At 34.8% G+C, this 23,416-nt stretch overlaps 2 protein-coding genes and 1 pseudogene across 2 annotated transcripts in view; all 3 read right to left on the bottom strand.

Annotated features, from left to right (window-relative positions):
- The window catches only part of LOC118054821 (uncharacterized), a 31,521-nt gene extending 17,845 nt beyond the window's left edge, over window positions 1-13,676 (bottom strand). Inside the window, exons 1-20 of the mRNA XM_073412611.1 lie at window positions 13,593-13,676; window positions 13,338-13,496; window positions 13,113-13,160; window positions 12,873-12,922; window positions 12,215-12,271; window positions 10,063-10,097; window positions 8,098-8,149; window positions 7,838-8,003; window positions 7,657-7,733; window positions 7,530-7,565; window positions 6,494-7,172; window positions 5,647-5,744; window positions 4,481-5,538; window positions 4,305-4,375; window positions 2,727-2,805; window positions 2,500-2,618; window positions 2,265-2,412; window positions 1,621-1,811; window positions 1,330-1,532; window positions 575-804 (exon numbers count right to left, since the gene is read on the bottom strand). Coding sequence (XP_073268712.1) covers window positions 7,871-8,003; window positions 8,098-8,149; window positions 10,063-10,097; window positions 12,215-12,271; window positions 12,873-12,922; window positions 13,113-13,160; window positions 13,338-13,496; window positions 13,593-13,676 — 618 coding nt within the window. The 3' untranslated portion in view covers window positions 575-804; window positions 1,330-1,532; window positions 1,621-1,811; ... (8 more) ...; window positions 7,657-7,733; window positions 7,838-7,870. The remainder of the gene's footprint in view (window positions 1-574; window positions 805-1,329; window positions 1,533-1,620; window positions 1,812-2,264; window positions 2,413-2,499; window positions 2,619-2,726; window positions 2,806-4,304; window positions 4,376-4,480; window positions 5,539-5,646; window positions 5,745-6,493; window positions 7,173-7,529; window positions 7,566-7,656; window positions 7,734-7,837; window positions 8,004-8,097; window positions 8,150-10,062; window positions 10,098-12,214; window positions 12,272-12,872; window positions 12,923-13,112; window positions 13,161-13,337; window positions 13,497-13,592) is intronic.
- LOC140954185 (pyruvate kinase-like) lies at window positions 13,356-16,679 on the bottom strand. Its single transcript, XM_073412731.1, has 9 exons — window positions 16,345-16,679; window positions 16,035-16,147; window positions 15,889-15,945; window positions 15,780-15,815; window positions 15,175-15,270; window positions 14,439-15,065; window positions 14,185-14,250; window positions 13,593-13,682; window positions 13,356-13,496 (listed from the first exon to the last, which is right to left on the bottom strand). The coding sequence occupies exons 1-6, from the start codon at window positions 16,448-16,450 to the stop codon at window positions 14,892-14,894; spliced, it is 582 nt and encodes a 193-aa protein (XP_073268832.1). The 5' UTR covers window positions 16,451-16,679; the 3' UTR covers window positions 13,356-13,496; window positions 13,593-13,682; window positions 14,185-14,250; window positions 14,439-14,891.
- Window positions 16,680-16,681: 2 nt separating this feature from the next.
- LOC118054835 (pyruvate kinase 1, cytosolic-like) lies at window positions 16,682-23,072 on the bottom strand (annotated as a pseudogene).
- Between the last annotated feature and the right edge of the window lie 344 nt (window positions 23,073-23,416).

The raw sequence follows: 23,416 nt of genomic DNA, 5'->3' as shown, positions 1-23,416 counted from the left end.
CAGTAGGAAAATAATATACATAATTTTTGGGAAAATTAAGCAATAACAAAAGGTTCAAAGAATCAAACCTTTCCTTGTTGCTCTACATAGTATAGATTGGAGCAAGAGAACCCACCACTTTCCAATAAATTCATAACTTCAATTTTTCTAAAAATTATTACTTTCAATCATTGATCTTCCAGAAACAAAGGAAAAGGCAATGCAAAATAGAGTGCATAAAGAACATAGATGAACATGATGTGCTTTCCATCCAAAAATACTCATCCTTTTTCAAACCAATTGTAGGGAGATGCAATTCCTCCTAATCAACAACTTGTGAAAACATATGCTTAACAAGTTAGGGCAAAAAGAAAACATTAAATGAATGCACGACATATGTAACAATTCCTCTTATAACGAAAGGTAACATGGATCCAAGGGACATTGTATAAAGCAATTTGCAGTCATTAAAATAAAATAGCAACAAAGAAGCACCAATAAATTTTTTCTTCTTACAAAATTCTCTCATGACTTGCACACATAACAATATATAAATTTCAATAAGCAAACCCAAAAAAGTGTAGCGAACATTTACCATCACAAAGATAGTCAAGTCGGCAGCTTGCTATTTGTGGTGGCCATCGAAAGCGAAGATGGTCCCAGTTGGTTGACGTGGAGACTAAAAAAGTGAAATAGAGACTTCCAACCCAACCAATTTAGAAAGACAGGAGAGTGAGGGCTTGGCATGACAGTAGTCATGTTTAAGCGACCCACCAAGATTGATAAAGTTGAAGATTCCAAAAGGTAGCAATTGAAGACAACATCCTAATAAAAATTTAACCACCTTGGTTAATCTATATGATAAACAACTTCGCAAAGAACTACACGAATAATGAACACTTTTGAATAAGAAAGGAGTGATTAGGTTCCTTTCATCTTTTTAGGGTCAGGAGGGATGAAAAAAAAAATATTATATGGCTGCAAATATAGAGCACTTCTCTGTTTTCCCCCTAGTTCTTTCATAAAGCATTACAAGTTTGCCAATTTTATGCAAGGTTGCAAGGATAAGGGCAAAATCCTAGATTGTTATCCCAATCGATGGTGGCTATAGTTTTTGACTTTTTGAACTTCTCAAATAAAATTAAGCCTCATCAGAGAATAAATAATTCAAAAACAAATTCTGAAGCATTGTGGGAGAAGATTTGTAATGATAAATATAAGCTCATATGTTAGAAGAAGGAAAAATATGAACATAAAAATCAGGATCCTTCTCCTTTTATAATAAGATCTGGACCATTATTTATCCTCTACACATCAAAAAGAAAAAGGAAGTAGGCTATGAAGTATTACCGGGATGCGATTGTTGGAATTATCAAACACAGTCTGTACGAAAGCAGATAAAACTTAATGCCCTACACCTACCTGTTAAATAACAACAATTATCAGAATACAAACTTAAAACAGTTACATTGAGAAAATACCTCAATCTCATTAATTGTAAATGAGATAGTGCATGATGAAACGTATATGGAGTCGTTGATGTCTATCATTATCTGCATCGGTTTTGGAAGAGATAACTAAATACAAAACGAATTATTGAAAGGACACCAATAAAAAAAAATCAAGGACACAATTACTCACAATGAAAAAAAATTATTGTCAGATCCTTCAGCACCAACTACAGAAAGCACAAGATAGCCCATTTTAAATGGATCAAGCCAAAGTCAATTTCATATTGCAGCCATTTATAACGAGCAATTTTGCTGGAAAATTGGGTTGCCTGAACTTGCATTTGATAGAGGATGCTAAGATGCTTTTCATGCTCCATTATACTGCAAGTTGCCAAAAACTGTTTATGAAAGAAAGATACACCACAAAGAAAAGGCCCATCACAACATTTTGCAGTCAAGATTATCAATTTCATATTTAATTCCTGGATTGCGATGCTAATCACTCATCCTACAATTTCCAAAAGTAGTTTAGAAACAAGAACCTGATAAAGAATACCATAACTGTCGAACATTTTATTTTCCACACAAGAATTAAGATCACCTTGCAGTTCAATGTTCAAAATTCCAAAATTATTTTGTAATAAACACACAAATAAAGGATAAGGAACATCTATAATGACTAGTTTGATCATATTTATTTTCCTCTTTGTCAGCTACAAGCATGCCTATCCTTGAATACTTCAACTAGTAATTTTGGGCAACATTCTACGACATTCATAAAAGCACTACATGAATAAACCTTTATGCATGTCAAAGCATCTAACAGGTACTGACCTCAACAATTTTTATCGAGCATCATGGAGTTCCTCATCTTAAATAGTATATTCTAGACATTTTTGTTGCTTATCAAGTTGCTGATATTTTCTCAGCACTTCTTTCTCTTCATCCATTTCCTTCAGCCTCTCATCCAAGTAATGAACACCTGGAATTATTTGCTTTATTTCATTCCCTGGTTAACTAAGAAAATAAAATTATACACAGTGAAAATATTCTCGAAAGAAAACCCAACTCAGCTATCCCTTCCTTGCCTGTTTCCTGCATAATTTTAAAACTTTCACGATGTCTGTGCCACCAATTTCATTGAATACATCAACACACTTGTTCTTTCATCAATGTCAATGGTGGTATCTATTAAGATTCATGAGAAACAGAAAGGAAATTTAAAAATTAGTAGGAAAACAATATACATAATTTTTAAGAAAATTAAGCAATAACAAAAGGTTCAAAGAATCAAACCATTCCTTGTTGCACTACACAGTATGGATTGGAGCGAGAGAACCCACCACTTTCCACTAAATTCATAACTTCAGTTTTCCTAAAAATTATTAGACTTTCTATCATTGATCTTCTAGAAACAAAGCAAAAGGCAGTGAAAAATAGTGTATAAAGAACATAGATTCTTTTCTATGGAGAAGCAATTGTTCTACAAAGATACAATTCTTCATGACTCTCACACACAACAATATATAAACTTCAATAACAAGTTAACCCGCAAAAGTGTATCATCCATTTACTATCACAAAATAGTCATCCAGCAACTTGCTATTTGAGGTGGCCATAAACAGTGAAGATGGTCCTGGTTCGTTGAAGTGGACACTAAACAAGTGAAATAGAGACTTCCAACCCAGCCCCTTTAGGAAGCCATCAGAGTGAGGACTAGGCCTGACAATAGTTAAGTTTAAGCAACCCACCGAGATCAATAAAGTTGATGATTCCAAGAGGTAGTAATTGAAGACAACAACCTAATAAAAAATTAACCAAATTGGTTGATCTATGTGATAAAAATATTCACAGAGTACAACACGTAGATTGAGCACTTTTGAATAAGAAAAGAGTAATCAGGTTTCCTTTCATCTTTTGAGGGTCGGGAGGGATGAAGAAAATAGAAAACAAACATCGTATGGCTGCAAATATAGAGCACTTCTCTCATGAAGAAAATGTAACATGGATTCCGGGGTCATTGTATAAAGCATTTTGCAGTCATTTAAAATAACATAGCAACATGGAAATACCAATCAAATTTTTCCTTTTACAGAATTCTCTCATGACTCACATACAACAATAAATAAACTCTAATAACAAGCTAACCCACAAAAGTGTATCATCCATTTACTATCACAAAATAGCCATGGCAGCAACTTGTTATTTAAGGCGGCCATCAACAGTAAAGATGGTCCTTGTTGGTTGATGTGGCACTGAACAAGTGAAATAGAGAATTCCAACCCAACCCATTTAGGAAGCCATGCGAGTGAGGACTACGCCTGACAACAGTTAAGTTTAAGCGACCCGCCAAGATTGATAATACAATGATTCCAAGAGGTAGTAAGTGAAGACAACAGCTTAATAAAAAATTAACCAAATTAGTTGATCTATGTGATAAAAATATTTACAAATAACAACTCGTAGATTGAGCACTTGCGAATAAGAAAAGAGTAATCAGGTTTCTCATCTTCTAAGGGTCGAGAGGGATGAAGAAAATAGAAATAAAAATTGTAAAGCATTACAATGTTTTTAATTTCATGCATAGATGGAAGGATAGTGGAAGAATCCTAGATTGTTCCCAATCGATGGTGGCCACAGTTAAACTTTCTGAACTACTCAAATAAAATTATGCCACATGATAGAACAACTAACTCAAAAGAAGTTATGGAGCATTGTGTGATAAAATTTGTAAAGATGAAGATAAGTTGATATGTTAGAAGAAGGAAAAAAACAAAAATAAAAATCAAGATCCTTCACCTTTTGTAATACGATGTGAGCCATTATTCACTCCATACCTCATAAAAGAAAATAAAGTAGGTTATGAAGTATTACCAGGATGTAATTGTCGGAATTATCAACACAATCTCAACAAAAGCAAATAAAACGTGATGCCCTGCACCTTCCTATTAAAAAACAACAATCATTAGAATACAAACTTAAAATGGTGACATTGAGAAAATACCTCAATCTCATAGATTGGAAATGAGATAGTGTATGATGAAACATACATGGTATTGTTGATGCCTGTCATCATTGCTAGGTTTTGGAAGAGATCACTCAATACAAAATGAATGGCTACTAAAGAAACGAAGTGTAAGGCCATAACAGAATTTTGATATCAATTAACTCCAATAAAAGTTTATTGAAAAGGACACCAACAAAAAAAAATCAAGGACATGATCACTCACAATGAAAAAAATAATTCTTGCCAGGTCCGTTAGCTCCAACTGCAGAAGACACTTCTAAAAGAAAGCACAGGGTAGCCCACTTTAAATGGATCAAGTTGAAGTCAAATAAATTGACGAAACAAAGAAAGCACGAAAGAAAATTAATAAATTAATCAATATCCAATCGGTTGCTTAAAACAAGGAACTGCAACAAAGAAATGCATCTCTCATCCCTATCTTGATCCTCGCTCCCCCACTTTTAACTCCCATGACGTGCTCTATTCAGCCTCCCAACATCTTTGAACATTTAACTCTCTATACAGTGTTAACATTTCCATACTTTCATGATTTCAAAAGGATTCCACACAAACACATGTATGATGACAAAGTGATAATATAATATTAAATGACAAATTTATGAAACTACCATCCTTTGTCAGCATGAATCTCGGTGCCCTAGATTACAAGATGGACAATTTGATTATGCACTAAGGTCTTGTGAATATTGTACTCTCACAGTGCATGCCGTATGTAACTTGGCTTCTTATCTTCACTCCATTGAACATTCAAACGATCTAGCTCCACCAAATCACAAGCCCGCCGGAAATTTGTCACTTCAAATCACTGCAAAAGGATGTGCTTTTACAACTGCCAATATTGGCAGCAAAACAGTTATCCATACTTTTGTCATGGTAAATATGAATTTTCATCAAACAGAGGTTAATGTTTCTATCATCAAATGAAACTATTTGCCGAAGTTCGGGCCTTGTAAACCTCTCTAAATGCTCCTTTCCCAAGAAGGTTTAAAGGGGCATATTGATTACGTGAATCATCCTCGTCTCGTATCCTTTTCAATTCACGTATAAGCCATCTCTCTCATGCAAAATTTCCTCTTCCTCCTACAGAGAATCAACAATTCAATAACAAGGGACACATGTATAATGGAGCACTTGCAACTTTTGCAATACTTGCAAAATGCAACAGCATCACCAAAAAGAATGACTTACACGCTTGATGCTCACTAGACGAGATTTAGAAATCTCATCTTGGATGAGAAAATCTTCTTCTTGTGCTCTAGATTCTGCATCTGTACCACCACCTTTGCCTTCATAGCAACAGAAACTAATGTTAATACTCAGAAAGTATCTTAATAAATCACAAATAGCAAATTGACATTGTAAAAGCATGAGGAATAATTCTTTTCTTTTTATTTACACATTTTCAGAGATAAGTAATATTATTTTTCTGGGGTTTGAGGCCAGGACACATCAATGCAACATCAATCTATCACCTCTAGTGCAACGAGTGGCAATAATAAACGATAATAAACTATTTTCTTCCAAATCATCACACACCTAAGTTAGCAACAAATATACAAAAACTTTTGGGGCAATATATTACCACACACCCATTAGCATATAGGCATGCATGACAGCAAGCAAGAGGCCTATCAGAAAGCACATCATAAATATCAAAGTAGCTTGGAAGGCCACAAAAGCTTCATGTGAAACAGAACAAATACCTGTTAAGGATACTCTACAGTTGCTTCTCAACAAGGTTGAGATATCTTACCTCGATGCGATCTATTCTAAATTTAATAAGCTCCTCTTTAAGATCTTTTATTTCTTAGTTCAGTTGGGATAGTTCATGTTTTTCCTGTGGTGTTAGTGATCAATGAGCTCTAAGCCCACCTCACCTTGTTTCGTGGTCACACTAGCTTTAAGCTGATCTATTTGATTAGTGACATCTACAAGAGATTTTTCTTTTTTCAATAATGATCTACAGAAGCAGAAAAGTCTAGTCAAACTATGCTATTTCAATAAGCCTGACCAAAATAAAAAGAGAAAACGATACCTACTTCCGCTCATCCTGTAGCTTGTTTATCTGTGCTTTATGACTATTGAATCCTTCACGAGACTAGGAAAAGACGATTTCAGCTCTGCAGCTCTCAACATAGGCATTTCACTCTTTGAAGTCTGCATTCAGCCTATAATTTTCTTCCTAAAGTTTGCCCTCAGGATACACACAAGTAGATGACTTATTTAACATCAAAACATCATAATATAAAGGAAATGGCAAGAGAGGCATGAGGACTTGCAACAACAGAGTTAAGAAGTTCAATTGCATACTCATACCAAGTAACAAAACATCTTTATCTAATTTCAACTAATCCATACATGTACACATAAACCTTGAAGATAATTCATCGTCAAACTAGAAATTCTCAAAAGGGTCTTGTTTTTAGTTTAATGGCGGGCATCTACTAGTTACTATTATAGACCTTCAATAAATCCCGAACATCTGTAGCCAGTACAACATTTGGAAAAGGTAAAAAACTTATCATCGAAGTGTCCAGTTAACGTGGAAAAGAAAAATCAATTATTTCTCATAACATGATCGTTCCGGTTCCTTGGACTAAAACAAAAAATCACCCAACAGTGAGTGAAGGAAAGAAAATCCTAGAAATCCATAAGAAGCTTCCTTGAATCTACAATGGAAGTAGAACAGTTGGTATCCACAAGAGTAAGGAAACCTGTAAAATTGCAAAAAATCAAATTTCACTAGACAAGCATCTAGCATTAAGACTCAAAAATATCCATGCCTATACAAGTCCCCCAAATCCTTAACTAGGTCAAATCAAAGCAGGTGTAAAATCCCTAACATATTAATAAGTAACAAAATACCCTAATAATTCTTAAATAATGATGTTTTAATTACTTATTTGCAAACTCTCCATCTCCTAGACTGCGTTTTATTATTATCTACCATGTTAGCTGTATCGATTAGTTTATTGACAGTAGAGGACAAAAACATAATGTGAGGTACTTTCAGCTAAAATTATAGCTTAGGTAGTAATATGTGGAAAATTTTAGTTGAGGAGATACCTTACATTTTAGCATAGCACACGTTAAATCATAGCATCATCCTGAAAATAAAGCACATGTTAATTAAAAGCACTCAACATTCTTTATCCCCAAAAAATAATTAGCTTTTTTCTCTTTGCTAGAGTTTGATACCTTGGCTTGGATATGTCCTGAAATTCACTTTAGCAGGTCTTTCACATCAAGCTCAAGCTCACACTATTTTTTTATGGCTTATGTTTGTCGTTGAAGGAAAGATACATAAATCATAATCTCACCTTAAAAACAATAAGCACAATAGAGGACATTTAAGCATTAAAATCAAGTACCGTAGTACCTCGTCACTTGCCTCAAGTTCAGCTTGCCTTATCTAGAGTTCCTCCTGTTTCTCAGTGGGATTTACATGTTGATCTAGTGCCTTCTTGTTTACATGGTTGAACTGCTTAAGTTGCCCATTGCACCAATGAAGCATTTTATGCAACTCTTTCACACTCCACTTATACCTATATGTTCCAGTAAAAGAGAGCATGTCACTCTTGAAAAGCTGAATGCTTTAGTGGAAGGTAAACATTACCTATCTCAGTAAGTAACGAGTACATGTGGAGGAAGATCAAAACATCATCTTCTAAGATTTCAGCAAAGATAACGGCTGGCAAATCAAGCAAGATAAATTGATTTAAAACATTGATTACAAGACATGATAGTTTAACATAAAGAATAAAAAACTGAGATAGGCAAGAACAAAAAACTGAAGCTCAGACTAGCCATTTATCACATAAAGAAACAATAAAGAAAATTCACAGTTCAGAGTCCTTGTGTTGTGACTTCAGCCAATGAGTCTATCCATCCTGTCAAAAACACCTAGAAGAATGGTTGGTCAAAAAAATCTTTTTATAGTGAAATATTAAAATCAAGTTTCTAGAAACAACTCAAAACACACTTTAGAGTTATTGTGTTGTGACTTCAGCCAATGAGTTAGCATCATTTAGTTCCTACCCCTTCAATGAAGGACCATGTAACATCTCAGACTTCACAAAGGATATTATGGTTTCCAACTTTTGTTTTTGTCATTTTAAAGTAGTTGTGATGGAAACTACGTGTTCCTGAGATTTCATACCTCAATGTGATCTGTTTCTACATAATTATGTTCATAAACTTCAACTTTGAGCATCGATAATCATAAAAACCCCTGTCATAACGACTTTCTTCCCTACTTAATCACCTTATCATTAGTAGCTTGTTAAGGCATCATAAACATATACAAGGATCATTATGTATAAGGCATCATAAAATATAAGATTTTTATCCTAACCATCCATAGTAATGCAGTCCAAATGATAAGTTTGTGGACACATCCAAATTTGGACATATCATAGTTTAGGTAAAAACTTAGGAGAACAAGAAGAATATGCAGCGATATAAGCATGCAAACCATTGCACGAGTCATATCAACATCATTAACAATTTAGCTCATGCAAATTTTGAAAAAGTACACACATTTATAGACAAGCCCTTGGACATAAACAATGCTCCACCAGTATTCAAGAACATGTCAGTTCTCATATCAAGGAAAAAGAACATTGTGGTTGGGGGTGGTCAAGCATATATGCAAGTACTTTATAGCTTACTATTAATGTTGGTATTAGTCAACCACAATTATCAAATTAAAACGTTTTCTCACAACTATCCATCCTTGGATTCCAAAAGCAACAACTACAAAGCTTCTCCCACCAAAAACTTTCAACCTAAATTTGCACACCAAGATAATGAAAACATCAGCAATCAATTAACAAAACACATAGAGAAATAACCTTCTCGAACAAAATAGCACACGTAATTACTTAGTTTTCACTTGTGTGCAACATACAGATTATTAACAACAAAACTCGAACCAATGTTTTTGCTGGATCAATACTATTTCAGTCAGAACAAGCACGGTGGAGAACTAACCTGTGCTAATCCAGGGGAAAAATTAGGAGAAACTTCAACTTCTCTTTAATAAAGGGACCACATCAGAACCAGGTAGATGGATAAATTAAACTAGGAGACTTACATATAAATTCAGAACAATAAAACTTGAATCAATGTTTCTATTGGATTAATACTATTTCAATTAGAACAAGCATGTGGAGGAATATCCTGTGCAAATACTAGGGTAAAATTTGGAGAAAACTTCAACATTTTTAATAAAGGTACCACATCAGAACCATGTGGATAAGTTACACACGAATACTTTTATCCTTACCTGTTAAGTGGGATAAAAGTGGCTTGTCCTCATTTCAAAGCATTAGGGTGCCTAATTATCTGAGTTGATATGTTATTACTCCCAACCATCACATGAAATAAGTTGCTCTAAAAACATACTGATATGAAGTACATCATTCAAATCATAATGTGACCATGGCAAAAGGTCAAGAGATTGCTAGTGATTATGCCATATCGTCTAGCAGATTGGGAACACAACTCTAAGAGAGAAAATATTTAACATAATAGAATAGACTAGGTAAATTACATGTGTGATGGTTGTTATAGGAATAATGCAAGAAGTCAAGTGAGGATTACTTGAACTAATCCATGAAGCCGAGCGGAAAAAGAACCTAGTAAAAATGGGAAAAGAAAAATCAATAGTGTTTAGGTTAAAATGTGCAATCATATAGAGAAGCTTCTAATTAAGATGTCTTAACAATTGAAAAGGTCATAGCACAAAACATTTAAATCGATAATCACGGTTACAATCCGATTACAGTAGTGTGACTAAAAGTGATGTAACAAAAATAGTTACGAGGAATGGAAGCAAAAGAGCTGAATGGGGTTAGTAAAGGTAAACAGTGCTAGAACGGTACGGATAGCAGGTATTTTCGCAAAGCTGCTCAAAAGTGTGGAGACATGGCTTGATGTAGATGTTCTACTTTAAGATAAAGGTGTTAGCACTTGAATGTAATGTAAATTTAGGAGTTCTAATGTACATAATGTTTAGTAATAAACACACAAATAAAGGAAGGCACAACAACCAGTGGAAGAAACAAGAGACTTTGTACATCTATAATGACTGACCAGTTTGATCATATTTGTTTTCCTCATTGTCAGCTACTAGCATGCCTCTCCTTGTATACTTCAACTAGTAATTTTGGGCAACATTCTATGAGAATCATAAAAGCACTACATGAATAAACCTTTATGCATGTCCAAGCATCTAAACGGTACTGACCTCTAATATTTTTTGTTGAGCGTCGTGGAGTTCCATACCATAAATAGTATATTCTAGATATTTTTGCTGCTGATATTTTCTAACCTCTTCTTTCTCTTCATCCCTTTCCTTCAGCCTCTCATCCCAGTACAGAACAATTTGTAATTATTTGCTTTATGTCATTCCTTGTTTACCACAGAAAATAAAATTACACGCTGAAAACAACCTCGAAAGAAAACCTAACTTAACTATTCCCCCACCCCCCAAGAACAACAACAACAAGCAGTTGAAGAGCCAACCAAGACAAAACTAACATAGCAAAGACTAAAACTAATCAAACGCAAAGGGGAGAAAAAAACATAAGCTAGAAATAATACAATAACAACATAAACACAATAAAGGAGGAACTGTAAAATTAAAAAAAGAATAAAGAAAGTAGAAAAGGCAGGAACTAACAAAACGAGTAGGCTTGAACCAACCATAGCACCAATAGAAAAAACATTTACGACACAACAAAGATAAATAAGGCAATATCAAAGTACAAAAAACAACAAACCTGCAGCAAGCACAATCAAGAAAGCAATCAAATTTGTTAACTCTAAGCAACGAAAAAACCCAACAAGCAACAAAATAAATCATAGTGCAATGCATAACAACCAAAACAAGAGTAAAAATGATCCGCTTCAACTAAAACACCAAGCTAGAGGTAACAAAAACATGTCCAAACCAATTATGAAAGCTATTAAAAATTAAATGTACAAACACAAATACAAAAATCATCAAAGCCGGTCCCCTTAATCATTTTCCCAAAAATCATTCGATAAAAATGGTTTTTTTCCGAAGCACACCTTCAACCCAACAAAACAATTAAATCCTTAGAAGACAAAAAACAAAAAATCTGACAAACATCTTTGAAAAAAAATTAACCAAACACCTCTCAAAACCTTCAATGAACACACCTTACAAGCAACATATGAGAAAAACAAAACTAACCAAGAAAAGGCCCTATTAATATCCCAGACCAACAAGTAGAGCCTAAGCAGAATTCAATCGTCAAATAAGGATTTTGATCGTAATATTTTCTCCTAACAAGTGGTTTATAATAAATTAAAATCGGTTACAAGAAACAGTTGCGGTAGGTACAGTTATTTTAGTTGTTACAAGGTCAACAATACAATTTGGAAAGGTAGGAAACATTAATGAGAATCAACAGCAAAACAAACAAAAAATCAGGTAATTGTTAATGCATGATTCAGGGTCTAAATACTTCCAAACAAGTAACCCAAAAAGACATATTAAAAATATTTAACATGAATGTATGGTATGACTAATCTATTGTATTCTTGAGAGGAGTTACATCTTACTGTGTGGATTAAATATTCTATGCACTTACAACATTTGGAGAAACTAAATGACGATAACTTAATTATTCATATTAAGAATGTGGTTGATAAAGTAAGACTATGAGTACAACATAAATGTTTGGCAACAAAATAAAGCTATGATGCACAACAAGATAATATATACCTTTTCACATCACTACTAGATAGTACATAATCTCTTAAAGTTGCAGCCATCCACAGTCTGGACAACATGAAATCAATTAGTTAGAGATCAAATCATGACATAATCATAACTTAGGATCATTGAATGACTCGAAACTTATCAAAAGATGAGTTAACAACATGATTAATACTAAGGGTGACAGAAAGATAAAATCTATACAAGCCCAAAGCAGCTTTCAGGACCTTTTACCCAACAAATCTAATACTTGAATAAATGGGAGATTCAGTGATCAACAATGTAAAACCATTTTTCCTTCTCATAGTTACTAGCCAGTACAAGGGTATAAAATTAGATTTACATCTAATAAATCTACACAAGACCAACACGGCTTCTTGGACCTCATCTGCCCAGCAAATCTACCCACCCAGCAAATCTATTGCTTGAATGAAATGGGATGTTAAGTGACAAAATTTAAAAACATTTGTATTTCTCATAGTTATCAACCAATATGAGGGTAGAAAATTGGTGGAAAATTTCATGTACATTTCTCTATTTCATGTTTGTTTCTATTTCTAATCTACAAAAATATATCACAAGAACATTTTAATTTTTCTATCTATCAATAGCATATTTTTAATGCCAAGAAGAAAGAGCACTTAATTGAATCTTTGTGCTTAACCTTTTATCTGGAGAGCAACCATAGATCCCATAAAGAAGTAGTTTTATTTCCTGTAAAGAGATATTGACCAACAAAAATGGTGTCTCCCTTTTTCACCGCCTGCAAAGGCCATATCAAATTAAAGTTACATGTCATAAATAAAAGTGTAAAATCCCAGCTACTGCACCTCTGAATTGATGAATCGATATGCTCAATCATCTCACAGTTTTTATATTGTTCTGGATCCTCTAAGAATCTAACCATACCATCTTTCTGGTTGATTGTTGCATATATCTCACCATCTTCGATCTACAGTTTGAAATGAAATTGTTCATTTAAATTATGGTATGAGATACAGGAGTGCACTATTAGTGGTCTTTCTACTTCTAGTATTTTGCAATAAATTGATCATACAAAAAATAAAAGGAAAGATATTTATGAAACTGCTGTAAGCTTAGCATCAAGGATAATTGCATAGGAAACTACCATTTGAAGCACATGCATCTCTGCCTCTTTAGGACTGCTAAGTTGCACATTCTTGGCTATGTCTTGGACGGAAAGAGTCCAATATGTTTGGGTCAATCTCTGAATGTTTCTCTTATACATGGATGATATGACTTGCTTCACCAGTCCAAGATTATTGTCCTGAAAAAGAATACAAAGCCTGTTTTAGATGATGATGAATAGATCTTAAATTTGTCTCACTATGTGTAAATGTGAAATGTATAACTGTAGGCTCACACTTTCAAACTTCTCCTTATTTGTTTGAATGTATGTCTTTAATTCTGAAACTTTTCCACTGCTATAACTACTTGCTACTTCCATATAGGGCTGCTCAAAGGGTAAAAGAAAGTTTGTAGGACAATAGAACCCAAAAACTTCAGAAAAAATATGAATGCAGAATTCTGCATGAAGAGACACAAACACAGTTGATGGAAACAGCAAGTATTTCATCAAAAATAGAAAAGAAAAAAAAAATACCATTTATTCCATTTGATGAATGTAAGATAACCAAAGAGATTGATATGGTACATTACATTTTAAAATAGATTCAACCTAACATATCCATGGTGAAAGCAGCTTTTATCCAAGCAAATTAGAATAGAATTTTATAACTGGAAGCTGGGTAGTTCTATGATAAAATTAGTTTCCATGCATAAGACAATACAATATAAGAAAGGAAAGTTTTTTTAAGCTGTGTTAGAGATTTAGTTAAACAACTTTTGAAATTTTTTTTTGTCAAGGTCACAAATGATAATTAAAGTATTAATGTGGACACTATTAATCAACAATCAATTTTGCTTGCAACGTACAGCTTACAAGTTATAATCACCTGACACAAGGTCTTTAAACTTCTCTGAGCTGCTGAAGAAGTGTACTTAGGAAGGCTGGTTGAGAACTGCCAGCAACAACCAAAAAAACAAAAAAAAAACGAAGAAAGAAAACATAAAATGTTGTTTCAAAGAAATTAAAAGAGAAATGAATTATACGTGATCTTGGGATGTCAAAACCCATCTAGAATGCAAATCCAGGCCAGCAAAGAATAATACTGAAGTAAGAAACACATGAGCTTGGAAAACTAATTACTTGTAAGCAGGCGATCATCTCTTTATTTGCCCAGAAAGGGGGGGGGGCAGTCCTAAGAGTGTCCTATCATGAACATAGATTGCTGAATACATCCCAAATTCATATAATAAATGTCAAAAGACTGTCTATTTTGAATGAGAGAAACCAATATATATTTTTTGAATGCTTCAACAGCTATAGCATTTATAGAAGACATAGGAGCCGTCACGACCTGAGATGAGAGAGAAGCAATTTGCATGTAGACTCGGCAAATTTACAGGTTGGCTTGCCAATGAATAGAGTTTTAAGGGCGCCTCAGCACAACCACCATTATGACCATCACTGCCAAAGCCATGAGAGAGGCTCCCAGGGTCTTCTCAGTGGTAGATGATCCGGCATTTTCATCTGCGGCATCGAGTGTGTGCTCTGCGGATGAAAAGCTAAAAATCTTCTTAAAGTAAGCAGATACATTTGTCACCATGTCAACCACAGTAAGCTTAACGTTATTGATGACATCCATGAGCCCAGTTTGAGAGTTTCCAGTTTCATTTTCATCGTCAGATAATTCTGTGAGCTTCTTTGAAGAAACTGCTGCATCCTGAGAGTCAGTATCTCCAACAGACTCATTATCTGCAACATATTCCTTATCTGCAACAGATTCCTAGGCTTCAGAGGCAAAACAGAAGGACATAGAAAACAGGAATATAAAAAATAATAAGAAAGACGAGTGGATTGAAAGACAAAAGGGTACACTTACTTTGCATTCTGTGACTGGAGCAATTCCTGAAAGGATTTTGTTTTCCCAAACTGCATTCCAGACATTTGGATCAGAGGCAAGGGCAGCAACCACAGTCTGAGCATAATACTAAAATCAGTGAACTACAGTCCCATAGGCTGATTTCATCAATCAAAAGACAGGGTATGTTGGATGCAATGATAGAACATGTGAAAATACACTTCAAAATGTTCAAGAGGCCTTGAAGATCCAATCAAATTAAAAGCCCTCAGGTATTATATATGGGGGCTTATAATTTATAAAACAAAACGGTACATCAGTTATATATTCTCGGCATGGTCCAGGCCCTGAGAAATCACAGGGGTTTTTGAAATGCATTGACAGCTTAGTGTTCTTAAAGTTAAGCTAGGAAAATAATTGCAACTAACAATACCAAGCATCATCAACCACAACAAAAACATAATTGAAGCTTAATTTAATTCTGTATGAGCAAAAAACATTTACACATATTTGTGCAACTAACAACTCTATTGTCAAATTAATTCACCATGAATACAAAATAGTCTAAGCATAGGAGGAAAGAAAAGGAAAGAACAACTTGAAAGGGGAGAGAGAGATATCAGAACCTGAATTCTAGGACTTTCATTAAGCAATGAAAATGCCTGCATAGCATATTTTGGCACAACGTGAGTAGATTGTCAAAGTGGACAAACATATTCTAACTAGATCACATACATTGTGAAGAAGCTCCAGTGCTTTCTGAAAATGCTTTTGTCCAATACATATCATCCCCTTGTCATGATGTCAAATGTCAGATGCATTCAAAGAAATTCCTCATCTAAATATCAAGGGAAAATGGAGGAATAATTGAGAAAAATTACCTCGGCACAAATTCTCCCAACAGTAGAGAAGGTCTCCACTGGATACAGTCCTCGCAAGGTCTCTGCACCTAGAAGAATTGCATTACTCCCTGAAGCAACAGAAAAACCACAGTCTAACACTTCTATTAGTCTGGGATTTATTAAGCATATAATACTATCTAACTTACTGACCAAACTGGAGGAATGGGGGACAGCTATAAGCAGGAGAATAACACTCTCACTCGTGTAAGAAGCTAGCACATCATTATCCAAAACAGAATGATACACGCAACAAAGGTTACAGTAGGGAGCTTTTCAAACTGAAAATTACCATCCAATATTGCATTGGCAACATCAGTTGCTTCTGCACGAGGAGGTCTCAAATTCTCTGTCATACTATCCACAACAAGAGTAACCACAGCAGGTTTTCCAGCCATGTTGCACTTAAAAACAACAGTTTTTTGAAACAGAAACACCTGTGAAATTCACAGAGCAACTGATGTTAGAATATCTGGATTATGAGTAGTATTAGAATATCTGGATTCAACTACCACTAAACGCACATGCATGTTCACTGATGATGTCAAAGCATATAGGAACAACATGCTAATGCCTACACTTGGTTATCATATCTGTACACATTGCCAGGATTGGGATCACGAGAAATTGAACCTTTTTAATGGCCTCCAAAAGCCACAAAGTTATCCCACTTAAAGCATGATATGTATACGAAAAATAGAACCTACAAAAGAAAGATTGATGATACAGCAATGTTGTATGGTTGTAACAGTTTAAAGAATTTTGCTGCATAGCACTTTCTCCATATCCTTTCTATCTTCTCTATATTGCTATTATGCAATCCTTATCAACTCTAATATTTGATTATCACATGCTAACATGCAATTCTAAGACCAGTGTATTTTAATTCCACATGTTTATGATAACTTACACATGCAAGCTCATTAATCAGGTTTCATAACTAACCTTCTCTGGTGGGAGATCTATCCCCAAATTTCCACGGGAAAGGATGACACCATCTGCTTCTTGTAGGATCTCATCAAAATAAGTTAATCCATGAAAGAAATGCATTACAAATAAGGAATCTGGAACCTATAATGGAATTTAAGCACGGGTATCATAAAGAATGGCATATGATAACAGAATTATAAATCTCAACTCTACAATTTCAATTTTTGCAAAAATTTGAGTCTGGTAGAGGTCCAAGAGTTTAGAAAGAAATTCTCGAGCCTGTATAAAAGGATGACCGACCACAATTGAAATGTTAAAGGGGGAGGGAGAAATATATCGATGGAGCAAAAAATTGTAAGGACCCAGAAAAGGGGAGAAGTCGAAGTAATTAAATTTACAATGAAAAGAGATAATAGAAAACAACTCTTAGACGGAAAATCCTTACATGACGAACATCTTCTGCATGCCTAGTGTATGAAAGTGAGAGGATGTCTATGTTGTTCTGAACACCCCGTGAACTTATAACCTGATATTGATCATTAAAATTCCATCAAAGCAGTAATGGGTATGGAGAAATAGGTGGCATTTTTCCATTATAAATGATGGAAGCCAGCACTGATCAGTCAAACAAGAAAAGGTTAACACCAAACATGATTCAATATAAGCTTTTATAACAACAATCGAGTAGAAACAAATACCTCTTTATCTTTATCAGTGAGAGTAGGCAGATTAGTATGGATTTGAGAAACATGCAAAGTATATAGCAGTCCACTCAATGTACCAGTTCTTTACCAAGCAAACCACATATTCACCATTGACTTCGGCGACCTGCATCATCATGAAATTGAATTACGCAGATTCTTCTTCTTTTTTGTAGTTGATGCAGGCCATTATGTTTTGAATACAAAGTCCCCTGGCTTGTTTGTACCAATAACAGTTTTAATTGAAATGGGGAGGCAGCTAGCAATAAAAGTTACTGCTTATGGTATGTGAAAGATCCACCTGGCATGAAAAGTAGGTGACATGACATGCCGCAATGAAGCTACTTGCCTCTAGCCACACAGAAGTAGTTTCATTTCCTGTAAAGAGATATTGACCAACAAAAATGGTGTCTCCCTTTTTCACCGCCTGCAAAGGCCATATCAAATTAAAGTTACATGTCATAAATAAAAGTGTAAAATCCCAGCTACTGCACCTCTGAATTGATGAATCGATATGCTCAATCATCACACAGTTTTTATATTGTTCTGGATCCTCTAAGAATCTAACCATACCATCTTTCTGGTTGATTGTTGCATATATCTCACCATCTTCGATCTACAGTTTGAAATGAAATTGTTCATTTAAATTATGGTATGAGATACAGGAGTGCATTATTACTGGTCTTTCTACTTCCAGTATTTTGCAATAAATTGATCGTACAAAAAATAAAAGGAAAGATATTTATGAAACTACTGTAAGCTTAGCATCAAGGATAATTGCATAGGAAACTACCATTTGAAGCACATGCATCTCTGCCTCTTTAGGACTGCTAAGTTGCACATTTTTGGCTATGTCTTGGACGGAAAGAGTCCAATATGTTTGGGTCAATCTCTGAATGTTTCTCTTATACATGGATGATATGACTTGCTTCACCAGTCCAAGATTATTGTCCTGAAAAAGAATACAAAGCCTGTTTTAGATAATGATGAATAGATCTTAAATTTGCCTCACTATGTATAAATGTGAAATGTATAACTGTAGGCTCACACTTTCAAACTTCTCTGTATTTGTTTGAATGTATGTCTTTCATTCTGAAACTTTTCCAATGCTATAACTACTTGCTACTTCCATATAGGGCTGCTCAAAGGGTAAAAGAAAGTTTGTACGACAATAGAACCCAAAAACTTCAGAAAAAATATGAATGCAGAATTCTGCATGAAGAGACACAAACACTGTTGATGGAAACAGCAAATATTTCATCAAAAATAGAAAAGAAAAAAAAATACCATTTATTCCATTTGATGAATGTAAGATAACCAAAGAGATTGATATGGTACATTACATTTTAAAATAGATTCAACCTAACATATCCATGGTGAAAGCAGCGTTTATCCAAGCAAATTAGAATAGAATTTTATAACTGGAAGCTGGGTTGTTCTATGATAAAATTAGTTTCCATGCATAAGACAATACAATATAAGAAAGGACAGTTTTTTTAAGCTGTGTTAGAGATTTAGTTAAAACAATTTTTGAATTTTTTTTTTGTCAAGGACACAAATGATAATTAAAGTATTAATGTGGACACTATTAATCAACAATCAATTTTGCTTGCAACGTACAGCTTACAAGTTATAATCACCTGACACAAGGTCTTTAAACTTCTCTGAGCTGCTGAAGAAGTGTACTTAGGAAGGCTGGTTGAGAACTGCCAGCAACAACCAAAAAAACAAAAAAAAAAACGAAGAAAGAAAACATAAAATGTTGTTTCAAAGAAATTAAAAGAGAAATGAATTATACGTGATCTTGGGATGTCAAAACCCATCTAGAATGCAAATCCAGGCCAGCAAAGAATAATACTGAAGTAAGAAACACATGAGCTTGGAAAACTAATTACTTGTAAGCAGGCGATCATCTCTTTATTTGCCCAGAAAGGGGGGGGGGGGGGCAGTCCTAAGAGTGTCCTATCATGAACATAGATTGCTGAATACATCCCAAATTCATATAATAAATGTCAAAAGACTGTCTATTTTGAATGAGAGAAACCAATATATATTTTTTGAATGCTTCAACAGCTATAGCATTTATAGAAGACATAGGAGCCGTCACGACCTGAGATGAGAGAGAAGCAATTTGCATGTAGACTCGGAAAATTTACAGGTTGGCTTGCCAATGAATAGAGTTTTAAGGGCGCCTCAGCACAACCACCATTATGACCATCACTGCCAAAGCCATGAGAGGCTCCCAGGGTCTTCTCAGTGGTAGATGATCCGGCCTTTTCATCTGCGGCATCGGGTGTGTGCTCTGCGGATGAAAAGCTAAAAATCTTCTTAAACTAAGCAGATACATTTGTCACCATGTCAACCACAGTAAGCTTAACGTTATTGATGACATCCATGAGCCCAGTTTGAGAGTTTCCAGTTTCATTTTCATCGTCAGATAATTCTGTGAGCTTCTTTGAAGAAACTGCTGCATCCTGAGAGTCAGTATCTCCAACAGAATCATTATCTGCAACATATTCCTTATCTGCAACAGATTCCTAGGCTTCAGAGGCAAAACAGAAGGACATGGAAAACAGGAATATAAAAAATAACAAGAAAGACGAGTGGATTGAAAGACACAAGGGTACACTTACTTGCATTCTGTGACTGGAGCAATTCCTGAAGGGCTTTGTTTTCCCAAACTGCATTCCAGACATTTGGATCAGAGGCAAGGGCAGCAACCACAGTCTGAGCATAATACTAAAATCAGTGAACTACAGTCCCATAGGCTGATTTCATCAATCAAAAGACAGGGTATGTTGGATGCAATGATAGAACATGTGAAAATACACTTCAAAATGTTCAAGAGGCCTTGAAGATCCAATCAAATTAAAAGCCCTCAGGTATTATATATGGGGGCTTATAATTTATAAAACAAAACGGTACATCAGTTATATATTCTCGGCATGGTCCAGGCCCTGAGAAATCACAGGGGTTTTTGAAATGCATTGACAGCTTAGTGTTCTTAAAGTTAAGCTAGGAAAATAATTGCAACTAACAATACCAAGCATCATCAACCACAACAAAAACATAATTGAAGCTTAATTTAATTCTGTATGAGCAAAAAACATTTACACATATTTGTGCAACTAACAACTCTATTGTCAAATTAATTCACCATGAATACAAAATAGTCTAAGCAATAGGAGGAAAGAAAAGGAAAGAACAACTTGAAGGGGGAGAGAGAGATATCAGAACCTGAATTCTAGGACTTTCATTAAGCAATGAAAATGCCTGCATAGCATATTTTGGCACAACGTGAGTAGATTGTCAAAGTGGACAAACATATTCTAACTAGATCACATACATTGTGAAGAAGCTCCAGTGCTTTCTGAAAATGCTTTTGTCCAATACATATCATCCCCTTGTCATGATGTCAAATGTCAGATGCATTCAAAGAAATTCCTCATCTAAATATCAAGGGAAAAAAATGGAGGAATAATTGAGAAAAATTACCTCGGCACAAATTCTCCCAACAGTAGAGAAGGTCTCCACTGGATACAGTCCTCGCAAGGTCTCTGCACCTAGAAGAATTGCATTACTCCCTGAAGCAACAGAAAAACCACAGTCTAACACTTCTATTAGTCTGGGATTTATTAAGCATATAATACTATCTAACTTACTGACCAAACTGGAGGAATGGGGGACAGCTATAAGCAAGAGAATAACACTCTCACTCGTGTAAGAAGCTAGCACATCATTATCCAAAACAGAATGATACACGCAACAAAGGTTACAGTAGGGAGCTTTTCAAACTGAAAATTACCATCCAATATTGCATTGGCAACATCAGTTGCTTCTGCACGAGGAGGTCTCAAATTCTCTGTCATACTATCCACAACAAGAGTAACCACAGCAGGTTTTCCAGCCATGTTGCACTTAAAAACAACATTTTTTGAAACAGAAACACCTGTGAAATTCACAGAGCAACTGATGTTTAGAATATCTGGATTATGAGTAGTATTAGAATATCTGGATTCAACTACCACTAAACGCACATGCATGTTCACTGATGACGTCAAAGCATATAGGAACAACATGCTAATGCCTACACTTGGTTATCATATCTGTACACATTGCCAGGATTGGATCACGAGAAATTGAACCTTTTTAATGGCCTCCAAAAGCCACAAAGTTATCCCACTTAAAGCATGATATGTATACGAAAAATAGAACCTACAAAAGAAAGATTGATGATACAGCAATGTTGTATGGTTGTAACAGTTTAAAGAATTTTGCTGCATAGCACTTTCTCCATATCCTTTCTATCTTCTCTATATTGCTATTATGCAATCCTTATCAACTCTAATATTTGATTATCACATGCTAACAAGCAATTCTAAGACCAGTGTATTTTAATTCCACATGTTTATGATAACTTACACATATGCAAGCTCATTAATCAGGTTTCATAACTAACCTTCTCTGGTGGGAGATCTATCCCCAAATTTCCACGGGAAAGGATGACACCATCTGCTTCTTGTAGGATCTCATCAAAATAAGTTAATCCATGAAAGAAATGCCTTACAAATAAGGAATCTGGAACCTATAATGGAATTTAAGCACGGGTATCATAAAGAATGGCATATGATAACAGAATTATAAATCTCAACTCTACAATTTCAATTTTTGCAAAAATTTGAGTCTGGTAGAGGTCCAAGAGTTTAGAAAGAAATTCTCGAGCCTGTATAAAAGGATGACCGACCACAATTGAAATGTTAAAGGGGGAGGGAGAAATATATCGATGGAGCAAAAAATTGTAAGGACCCAGAAAAGGGGAGAAGTCGAAGTAATTAAATTTACAATGAAAAGAGATAATAGAAAACAACTCTTAGACGGAAAATCCTTACATGACGAACATCTTCTGCATGCCTAGTGTATGAAAGTGAGAGGATGTCTATGTTGTTCTGAACACCCCGTGAACTTATAACCTGATATTGATCATTAAAATTCCATCAAAGCAGTAATGGGTATGGAGAAATAGGTGGCATTTTTCCATTATAATGATGGAAGCCAGCACTGATCAGTCAAACAAGAAAAGGTTAACACCAAACATGATTCAATATAAGCTTTTATAACAACAATCGAGTAGAAACAAATACCTCTTTATCTTTATCAGTGAGAGTAGGCAGATTAGTATGGATTTGAGAAACATGCAAAGTATATAGCAGTCCACTCAATGTACCAGTTCTTTAACAAACCTAAATCTGCTTTCTTCAAGTGAATCTATAACAAGAAAAGCTGATAGCCCTTCATCTGCTTTCTTCAAGTGAATCTATAACAAACCTAAATCGACCGCGTTGCTTGATAGCCCTTGGATTTGCGCCACCAACGATTCTGCCGTCGCCATCTTCTGTCTCTGTTTATTCCTTCTTTTTTTTGTTCTTTCTTTTTCAATCAATTACAAAAACAAATAAATTTGTTTGAGAGAGAGAGAGATTTCACAAGGCTTTTTTAAGCAGGAAATTATCTTCTGCCTATCTGTGTACGATCCAAAATCTGAAAATATTCCATGCTTTTTTAAGCAGGAAATTAAAAATAAATAAATAAATAACAGTTTCCAAGATTAAAAAATAAATGCTTAAAAAACCTAACAACGGCTAACTAGGGTTTCAACTTCCAGAAATTTACAAAAATCGGAGTCTCAAACCCTAAGTTCTAAGTAACAAATACAGGCACTAAAACCACGGCGTA

This window comes from Populus alba, chromosome 11, assembly GCF_005239225.2.
Source record: "Populus alba chromosome 11, ASM523922v2, whole genome shotgun sequence".
Taxonomy (NCBI): domain Eukaryota; kingdom Viridiplantae; phylum Streptophyta; class Magnoliopsida; order Malpighiales; family Salicaceae; genus Populus; species Populus alba.
The sequence above is the reverse complement of the archived record's forward strand: the minus strand, read 5'-3'. Positions and strand labels throughout refer to the sequence as shown.